Source organism: Microtus ochrogaster (genome assembly GCF_000317375.1).
Source record: "Microtus ochrogaster isolate Prairie Vole_2 chromosome 14 unlocalized genomic scaffold, MicOch1.0 chr14_random_3, whole genome shotgun sequence".
NCBI lineage: Eukaryota > Metazoa > Chordata > Mammalia > Rodentia > Cricetidae > Microtus > Microtus ochrogaster.
Window position 1 is genome coordinate 11,694,715 of NW_004949098.1, and position 9,965 is coordinate 11,704,679.

The 9,965-nt window shown below is 47.1% G+C and overlaps 2 protein-coding genes across 3 annotated transcripts in view; one reads left to right on the plus strand and one right to left on the minus strand.

The window, feature by feature from the left end:
• Positions 1 to 1,135: 1,135 nt before the first annotated feature.
• C14H2orf68 (chromosome 14 C2orf68 homolog) lies at positions 1,136 to 5,533 on the minus strand. The gene is made up of 4 exons (XM_005364740.2): positions 5,345 to 5,533; positions 5,152 to 5,267; positions 4,221 to 4,372; positions 1,136 to 3,905 (listed from the first exon to the last, which is right to left on the minus strand). Exons 1-4 carry the CDS (start codon positions 5,449 to 5,451, stop codon positions 3,783 to 3,785), a joined length of 498 nt encoding a protein of 165 aa, XP_005364797.1. The 5' UTR covers positions 5,452 to 5,533; the 3' UTR covers positions 1,136 to 3,782.
• A 2,272-nt stretch (positions 5,534 to 7,805) lies between these two features.
• Positions 7,806 to 9,965, plus strand: part of Usp39 (ubiquitin specific peptidase 39) — a 30,920-nt gene continuing 28,760 nt past the window's right edge. For both annotated transcript variants that reach the window (XM_005364741.2, XM_013352867.2), the window contains exons 1-2: positions 7,806 to 8,094; positions 9,160 to 9,229. In XM_005364741.2, coding sequence (XP_005364798.1) covers positions 7,830 to 8,094; positions 9,160 to 9,229 — 335 coding nt within the window. In that variant the 5' untranslated portion in view covers positions 7,806 to 7,829. The remainder of the gene's footprint in view (positions 8,095 to 9,159; positions 9,230 to 9,965) is intronic.

The window sequence follows — 9,965 nt, forward strand, 5'->3', positions numbered from 1 at the left end:
GCACCACACAGCCGGTACACTCCCATGTGGTTTTGCTTTGTTTTTTGCTGTATAGTTTAGGCTGCTCTCGAATGGACAGTGCTCCCCCTGTCTAAGTTTCTTCAACTGTTCACACCATTCCCAGCCTCTTGTTTGGTTGGCTCTGGGAAGAAGAGCCCTTTACTAGAAAGTTCTCACTTGTAGTTTCACTCCAGCTTCTATGGAAATCTGGGCTGGATGCCTAGGGCTCCCAGGGATAGGATAGGAATATAACTGAGTTAAGGTTTCAAATAACTGTCAACAATCCACAAGATTCCCAAAAAGCTCAGAGGTAGGAAAGTCATCTGTCCTTCACACAAAGGTCTCATTTAAGTTTGAGTTGTCTGGGAAGCACCACCCTGCCATTCAGACCTTGTCAAACACACAGCAGGTTGGCATACTTACCCCAAAGGGGTTCGAGCTATCTGGGTTGATCTAGTTAGTAGTACACCCCAGATGACCAAAGAGATGGGATGTTCTTCCACATTGACTAGACCCACCGCTGGCTGGACTGTAGTGGACCATATACTACTCACATCGTATACATTTTGTATCTTTTCCCTTCCTGCACTATACTCTTCAGAGACTTTCATGCTTGCCAGAGGACTGCAACTCCAGCTTTATCATTTCTACTTGCATAGCCTAAGGCCCCTTGCAAAACCATCTCTCTCACGAATGACATAAACTCTGACTCAGGAATTACAAAACTGTGAAATATGGGCTTAATTCTAGTTAAGAACTGAGGGGAATGAACATTCCACAGAGTAGGAAGGAGACTTTTTGTTTGATACGAGGTCTGTAGTTCAAGCTAGCTTCAAACTCAAGGCTTTTTTTTTTTGGGAGGGGGGTTTAACATGGGGAGTTGAGACAGGGTTTCTCTACATAGTCCGGCCTGTCATGGGACTTGCTATGTAGACCAGGCTGGCCTCAAACGCAGAGACCTTTCTGTCTCTGCCTCCCAAGTGCTGGGATTAACGGTATACGCCACCATGCCTGGTTATATGGCAATCCTTTCACCTCAGTCTCAGATGCTGGAATTACAGGCATGTGCTCTCCTACCTGACCCAGCCTCCCTTGCCCCCGTATTCTCCCCCACTCCCACCAAAAAAAAAAAAAAAAAAAAAAAAAAAAGACAGCCAAGACCTTATCTACTCAAATGAGTGCTGACTCTGAAGCAGTTGCTGTTAAGTTCTGCTTATAGCACACTGCTTCTACTGTGCCACAGCATGGCACAGTTCTGAGAGCTCACTATGGCTGTGAGACATCTAGAAGCAGGTCTGCCAAATGAACTGAACAGTACTACCATGGACCCCAGAGGAGATGAGAGTGACATAGCCAAGCTATGAGGCTGAAGACGCAGCCCCTGGCACTTCAGGGGTGCTGGAGAAACAGCAGCAGCTCTGACAGGCTGGCTCAGAATGACGGCTTTCTGTTAAGTGCAGGCCTGCAGCTTTAGGACAAATAAGCTAAGAATCAAGAAGGCTTTCTTGGCTAGAAAATCTTTCATACACCTGATAAGCAAAATGCTTCTGGGAAAAAGGCTGAGAGGAGTTTCTATCAGTCACCCTTCTGAGGTCTTTGTAGGCTCATATAAACACATAAAAGGACTACACTGAATGCTGTGTTCTTCTCTTTCTTCCTTTTCCAAGAAATGGGAATAGAGGCAAAATTTTAGGTGCTGGGTCCTCAGATTCCTCTTCAATAACTGAACCAGGAAATAGGAAAGAAAGCTCTAAGAACGCAAACCCCCCAAAGCAGCCAGAGTTCTAGTGAATCCTGTGTTTCAAGTCAGAAAATGGAGTGATTAACTGGAGACTAAAATGACCTGCTGGATGAAGAGCATAGAGTTTGGCAGAACCTCCTTCACCCTGGAGATTCTGGATGGAATTTAACCATGCAGGTCCAAAGGCACTGACAGCACATGTGCGCAAGTGCAGGGGAAAGGCGCTTTCCTTTGACAGCAGAACTGGGCTTAGGACCAACATGCTTAAGGCACTTAAGCCTGGGAATCAGCTCTCTGGGTCTAGAGCATTTAGGTCCCAGTCACACCCACAACCAGGCCCTTCTAACTTACCACCTAACTCACTGCCCCAGAATTCCTCTGCATGGCAAGCTGTGACTTACTGTTTTAATGACATCAAGATGCCAAACCCCATTACATCTGTTTTCATCGGAGTGGGATAAAACCCAGCAGCCCCTAAGTACCCTTAAAAACTACTGAGCTAATCGCTAGAATGAGGGTCTTGAGAGCCTCATGTAGAACCCTGGGGCAGAAGGTCTGGTTGTCGGCAGTCTCGGTGCTCACAGGCTCTTTCACAACTCACATTTCAAGCTGTTCAAGTTAGGCTCATTTCCTGGAAATCCTAGGTGCCTCTGAATTCCTGTGCACAGGATGTGTTGTGGACTTCAGACCTTAGCCTAATCTTGTGTTGGAAAACATGTCCCCCGTTGGAAAACATGTCCCCTGTTGGAAAACTGCTATGTCTGGAGATCTTTACCCAGAGGACCTAAGTTACATTTTTTTTTTTCTTGAAACAACTTAGGTTGGCCTTTAACTTGCAGCAATCTTCCTACTTTGGCCCCCTGGGGTTACAAGCGTGCATAACCATGCTCAGACATAATCTGGGGAGGTAGGAAAGCTTCGGGTGAAGAAGTGTTCATATCACTTCATCTATTATGTTCTTTAGGACTCTCTTTTTGCAACTACAGGCCACCTCCCCCAAAGGCAATTATAGCTATTGTCAACTTTCCCAACTTCAGTAATTCAAGACTGTTAAGCCATAATTGGAGAGTTATTTTCACATTTGTTTTGATAATTCCCCTCTAGTCTGAGCAGACGGTATATTCTGTTTATAGCTGGGGAGTGAATTTGGTAGACTTAGCCATTTGAGACAGGGTCTCTCTTCAGAGCCCTGTCTGTCCTGTAACTCCCTCTGTTCCAGGCTAGTCTTGAACTCACAGAGCTGCCTGCTTCTACCTCCTGAGTGCTGGGATTAAAGGTGTGCATCACCACTCCCAGCAGGAAGGTTTTTCAACAGATAACTGAAGCTTAGCTCAGCATCTTCTTCCTAGGTCTCCTACACAGACATCTACACAGTCAAAAGCAGTGGGGCATATGAGCAGCTTGGGAAAGTCATGGAAGGAGATATGTTTCCAAATAGGCCTCATAAACAAAGTTCTCCTGCTTTATTGGCATCAAAATTACTTGGAGAACTTGGTAGGAAAGCAGGCTCCCAGAATCCCCACTTCCAAATTCCTGAGTGGTCGAGAAACAGTCATGTTGGGAGTGTGGAAGAAATGGATTCTACCCATGGCAAAAGATAGGAGAAAGGAAAACTGACAACTGGTCTAGGGGAAGCTGGGTGGATGAAAGTAGAACATCAAAGAACCACAAAATATCAAATATGGCTCAGGAAAGGGCCTGGCAAATAACCTCATCAAGATAGCAGCACATGGGCAAAGGATTCATAAGCCCTGGTTCTCCCTGAACTCTCTACTCCCAAAACACCAAGTTAGCCAAAACTGTCCAGAAAATTCCAGAATGTTAGGTCAGACAAATGGGCCAATACAAAGAAACAATGGCTGTTGGGAGGTAGGCCAGATGTGGTCCTGCAACCCCCTTGTGGTTAGAGCAGCTTGGAGAGGGGGGACAAGGATCCCTGAAGATCATATAGACTGGTCCTGGTACCCTCAAACTAGAGGTGAGCTCCCTGGGCGAAATTCTGCCAAGTGCAGTGAGTCCTGCCTGAATGCCTTCAAGCTGGTCAGTGTTGGCTCTGGCGCTTTGCAAGCTCTTCCTGGATGCGCAGTCTGAGGGCCTCTCGCATGGCTGGGTCCAGAGGTGAATGTGCTGACACTTCCTCAGTCACCCTTCTGGGATCATCATCCTACGCAGAGGAAGAGTCAGGAAGCTCAGAGCCGGTCTCTTTCAGAAAAGTGACCTGCCCTGTTCCTAGACAGCATTCTCATTTCTCAGGAGTCCCCCGTAACAGTGATTCACAGCTGAGAGTCACAAGCTCTTGCTGTCCCCCCAACTAAGAATCGCTGTGTTGAGAAAGTTGTACCTGCTGCCACTGCCCAGCAGTCCCATGGGGAAGACATGTTTTCCCACTGGCCGTGACATAAACATCGGCTCAGGGACTAGCAGTAGCTTCCATCATGGCCCGGGACCTTCAAGCTGCAGCTGTTTCCAGAAGGCGTACCTGATACACAATAACTGATGTGACCTCTCCACTGTCTGCCTCATATTCTAAGCAGAAGAGCTGGCGGCCAGGAGGCTCCAGCTCAGAGCTTCCAGTACTGCTGCTTTCCCCCGCCTCTTCACAGTCTGGGTTGACTAGGTGGGCAGAGCCGTCTGTAAGGGCAAACCAGAATGAGAGGGAAAAGGGGATTGCTGCTAAATGCCCGACCCACAGAAATCATCAGAAAAAGGGCACCAAGAAAGGCTCCAGGCTTCCGACAGACTCTGGGTGTGCGTTTGGGGAGCTGTCAATCAGGACTTTAACTTTTCTATCTTTCTCTACTCTAGAATAGTTCTGTTAGAAAGTAGGTACTCTTGCACATGTCTCCAGCACATATCACTGGAAGCTGCTGGAAGGATGGGCAGAATTATGCCTGGGTTCAAATCCAAGCTCTGACATGCTGGACAACTTAACATTTCACCTCTTTAGACAGTGAAACAGAAATAATAGTTCTCAGCTTATGGTGTTCTATGGACTCAACGAGTTAATGCACTCAGGATCTAAACCCTCTATAAAAGCACACCAACTTGGTGTCATATGTTAGTTAATGTGAGTGTATGGTCACAGGAAAACCGGGAAAAGGCCATTTGCTTGGTTCACTTCATTTTATGTACTGGCTGTTTATGTTTTTAACTCTCAGCAAGGCTTTCTCTCTTCCAGGTGGTAGGAATATTAAAATACAGCATGGCAGACCACACCGGTGGACAGTGATTTCTGGTCGGGTCCCATGTACCTTCAGTGTTGCTTAACTGGGGTCACGAGCCCTGGAGAGGAGATCTGAGGGCGCTGAGGCAGTGGCTTCTGCGAGGGCTGTGGCAAGGGGGACGTGGGCCCTGACACAGAGAAAAGGGGCTCGCCCAGGGGGCGGGGCCTCGGGCTGGCTGCTGCTTACCTCGGTGACGCGGCAGGTACACCTGCAGGTCTGGCTTGCGGGGCCGCGTGGGAGCGGGTGTGTGGCGCCTCCTCGCCTTCTCTTTAGCCTGTTTCACCTTCTTGTCGTAGTCGTCCCTGCGGGGAGCCGAGCGGGAGTCAGGCTCTGTCACCCGCCCGAACCGGGCCGGGCCGGGCCTGGGGCGGGGCGATACCGAGCGATCTGGTTCCGGCGGATGTGATGTACGAAGCCGTGGCTCATGTCCAGACGCCCCCCGGGCTTGCAGCACAGTCCCGGACCAGGATCCCGTGCAGCCTCCATCCGGATCCTGGGCGCAGAGCCGCAGCAACCGTCAAAACGGCCGCGGAACTCAAGTCCCCAGCTGCGGAGTCCGACTTCCGGCTGCGGACTGCGACTTCCGGCCCCGTTGCACTTCTTCCGGTTGCGTAGGCGCCAGTGTTTTCCGAGTTTAGGAACCTGGTCTAGTGGAGCACCATTAGGGCGGGAGTTTTGCTTTCTTAGTAATATCACCAATCCGAAAGAAGAATTTTATAGCTGATGTACCAGGAAATTATAAAAAATGCGAGTTGTCCACGAACATTGAAAACTGTTGTTAGAGATGTTTTTCTTTTCTATCTTTTTAAAATTAGTTCTTTAGTGTACAGTACAGTGAGCTTCATTATGAGATCAAATGTATGTGTATATGTGTATGTGTATCTGCTTTGTTCGTATAAGGGCAGATTCTGCTCATGAGAAAGTGATATCTTGTCATTCCCATCACCTTTGCTCTTTCTCTTGTTCTTAATTCCTGACTGGCTTTCTTGTCTGTGGGTTAGAGGGTAAAGATGTTACGCGAGGAAGAAAACACAGACGCGGTGATCCACGTGGGTTCACTTTTAATGGGGGGGAGGGGTAACAACAAACAGGAAAAGGTGTACAGATACAGCAGGAGAGGAGAGAAAAGGGGAAGGGGAGAGCGCTTGGTGGCTCTCACTTTTTAAGGGGGAATACAAAGGCTTCTGGGAATATGTCCGTGTCCAGGAGAACGCTGGGAACTGTAGTTCCGCAAAGGAACAACACTCTCCCTTTAGATTTCTACCTTGCCTCTTATAGTTCTCTCTCTCTCTCTCTCTCTCTCTCTCTCTCTCTCTCTCTCACACACACACACACACACACACACCATTAAATCTATGCTCTGCCTCTGGGAAAACATGGCAGTATTTGCGATTAATCTTTCCAAATCTTACTGAATGTGCTTAACACGATTTCTAGATTCACTATTTCTCTGCAAATGACTATTTCATTCTTTGTGGCAAAGAAAAAAGAAAATGTTATATATGCCACTTGTTTGACTCTGAGCCAACTGTGCCTAAGTTTCTTTCCTTTTGTGTGTTTGAGTGTGCGGTGTAGGCCAGAGGAGACTGCCAGGTTTTCTGGTTTATATTCTCTATTTTTATTTTTATTTTTTTTGAGATACGGTCTCTCACTGAACCTGTAGTTTATCTGGCAGCCATCAAGCCCCAGTGGTCCTCCTGTCTCTCAAGTAGCTAAGTCCCCCCCCCCCCCCCGCATACTCAGCCCCTATTCCAGCAACATTGGGGTTGCACTGTCCCAGCCCAGATCACTTGCTTAACTGTCTTCATGGGAGGAAGCAAGGCTTTTGAGGGTCTAATATGTACAGCTGTCTCTTCCTTCTTTCCTTCTGCTATACAGCTCAGGATAGTCTCAAACTAACTCTATAGCCCAGACTGGCCTTAAACTTTGGGAATCTTTCTGCCTCAGCCTGAATGGATATTTTTTTAAGTCCTTGTTTTAAATGCAAAAGGCAGGAACTCATTATTAGAACAGTGATAAACTCTTGTACAACTGTGTGATGGAATATTGCAATGCAAAGTAAGGAACAACTGTCTATACAGTTGTGAAAGAGGCCAGATCAGAGAGAGTTAACACTGTATAGCACTTGAGTATAAAATTCTAGGCAATGTGGTCACCCAGTGGTTTGGGTAGGATTCCACAGGGGCACAAGGGCATTTCTGGAGTGAGACAAGTTTCCTCTCTGGATTATGGCAATGGATTCACAAATGGTCACACATCACAATTTAGCACATTACACTAACCAGACAGACATGCAGCACTCTGTCAATTCTACTTCAATGGAACTGTTCCAATAGGTAGGACTAAGGCATGGCTCAATGGTCAAACTGAATTTGGAGTTTTACTAACTAAACAATAAATGAGCCCTGGCAGAGTATTTGCAATTTCCTTATTTCAAGAGCCCTCTAAATGTGGTACTAATTGAAGTTCCCAGGTACAAGTCTGAATGAAAGGTAATTTGGGAATACTGACTCCTTTTCCTGTATAGGACATCAGTCCCGGATCAGGGGACATCTCTGGATTGTCGTTTCGAGACACAAACTGTTCTGAAGATATCTAGGGTCGAATGCTAGCTTCCTTTCTTCTACAATCACCGTAGCCCGTGAAAGGTTCCTATCTCTTTAAGCTGTGACGAGCAGCTGTGAAGCAGCAGGTTCCTAACTGTCTCAACAGGGCGGGTAGCACCTGTAAGGGTCCAGCCGCGTGTGTTGTCCCTCTCAGCGACTCGTAGCGAGCTGTGCTTCTGAGGCCAGCTCGGCTCCCGATTGGCTGCGTGTCCCCAGCGTGCGCGGCTCCGGCGCGGAAGCTCCTAGCGGCCGGCGGCGATGTCTAGCCGGTCTAAACGGCAGTCTCATTGTTCCACCCGTGGGAAGCGCGAATCCGAGTCGCGGGGTAGCTCGGGTCGCATCAAGAAGGAGCGAGACCGCGAGCGGGAGCCCGAGGCGGCGAACTCCCTGGCCAGCCCGGTCCGCGTGAAGCGGGAAGCCGAGCCGACTGCGCGGGAGGTTCCGGCGTCCGCGCCCCCGGCGGTGAGGGTGAAGCGGGAGCGCGAGGCCGACGAGGACTCGGAGTCCGAGCGGGAGGTGCGAGGTGCGCGGGGCCGGGCAGGGCGCGCCCTCCACGCTCGCCTGTTTTCTTCTTTTCTCCTTTTCCTTTTTTTGAGATAGGGTCTCAGAAACTTGCTGTTGTAGCCAGGGATGACCTTAGATTCCTTTACTGAGCTCTGAGATGCCCATTTTTCTCCTGCCTTTTACTTTTCCTTACTTTCTGTGCTTCCCTGCCCGAGGTTGAATCCAGACAGGACTGTTTTCAGTTGAAGACAATTCTAATCTTCACGTTGTCACGATACAACACAACCCCCCTTTATCGAAAAGCGCACGTGGGTCAGGTGTTCTGTAAATAAATTTACAGATTTTCCCCTCTCCAGCTTTTGCAAAATTCCAATATCTGGAGTAAGCCCGTTCAGTCGAGATCTCTATGCACCCGTTTAAAGTACTGACTTTGTATTAGTTAAGTATGGAGACAGTTCTGCTTCTCCTGGGTTTTGCAGGAGGTTGTTGTAGGACTTATATATTGTCTTGTCAATGATGTTGATACAGTCAACAGCCTTAGGAGAGAGATTGTATTATTCTATAGATTGTATTATTCAAGGGCTAGGTTTAATGGTGTACACCATCATACATGGTGAAAAAAAAGGGTTAGTGCATTTATTTATATGTGTGTACGCATGTACCATGGTGTACATGTAGAAGTCAGAGGACAACTTGTGGCAGTCAGTTCTCTCTTCCTGCCTTGTAGGTCCCAGGGATTGAATTCAGGTAGCTAGGCTTGGTGGCAAGTACCTTTAGTAAGCCATCTTGCTTGCCTGGATTTCTTTATGTAATACATGGATTAATCTTTTGTTGGTTATGTATGTAATAGATCTACTCTTAGTTTACCTTTTTAGAATGTTGTCACTACAAGAAAAGTAAAAGCTTTTCCTAATCTTAGTTGATCAAATTTTTCCATTTCCATGGGAAACTGAGTATTTTCCTGTTCTCTATTTATGTTTCTGTGGAAGAGCGAATCCTGCCCTTACTAGTCAAGTGTTCTTCCACAGAGTTACATCCCAGCACAAGTTTTCCATCTTAAAGTCTGTGATCTCTTTCTTCTCAGCAAAGAATGGCCGAGTGGATTCTGAGGACCGGAGGAGTCGTCACTGCCCATATCTGGATACCATTAACAGGTCAGTGATAGAAAGAGGATGAGGAAAAGGCTTGAGGATATATCTCAGCAGCAGAGCACTTGGGCTGGCCTGTCAGAGGCCCAGGGTTTAATCCCAGTACCATACAGTCAAAAATTAGTGGGTTTTGATATGCAGAATATAGTAAAAAATTTGTAGAAAATTCTCCAAAATGAGCAGTTGAACAGTTCATTCAAATTTTCCTCATTTTAAGCCTTTTTGCCTCAAGAAGCCTTGTGCTTCTTGCCATGTTCTTCCGTGTTGTCTCTTCAGAGTGGCAAAGTTTATTTGTTTGTTGTGTAGCTCTGGCTGTCCTAGAACTCAGTCTGTAGACCAGGCTGCTGTGGAACTCAGACATCCGCTTGCCTCTGCCTCTGGAGTGCTGGGATTAAAGACGTGTCACCATTGCCTATCGAGTGAACATCCATACACAGTAAAAGCTTTTAGCTGATTCTGAATTTCTAATTTATAACTAAGGGATACACGTGTACCTGAAGTTACAGTAGCATACTGAAAAACTTATTGAATCCACACCACTTATTTGGTGCTATTCTAGAGTTTCAAGATTCATTAAACCAAATATAATTATTTTCTTTGTTACTGAGACACTTTGAAGAAATTTTAATATCGACTTAAGCACAGGGTTAAGGGAAAGAGGTACTTACAAGAAGGCAGCTAAGTGTGTGCTTCTCGGAGAAGAGTTGCCAAGACACACCTAAGAGCATGGTGTGTGCTTCTC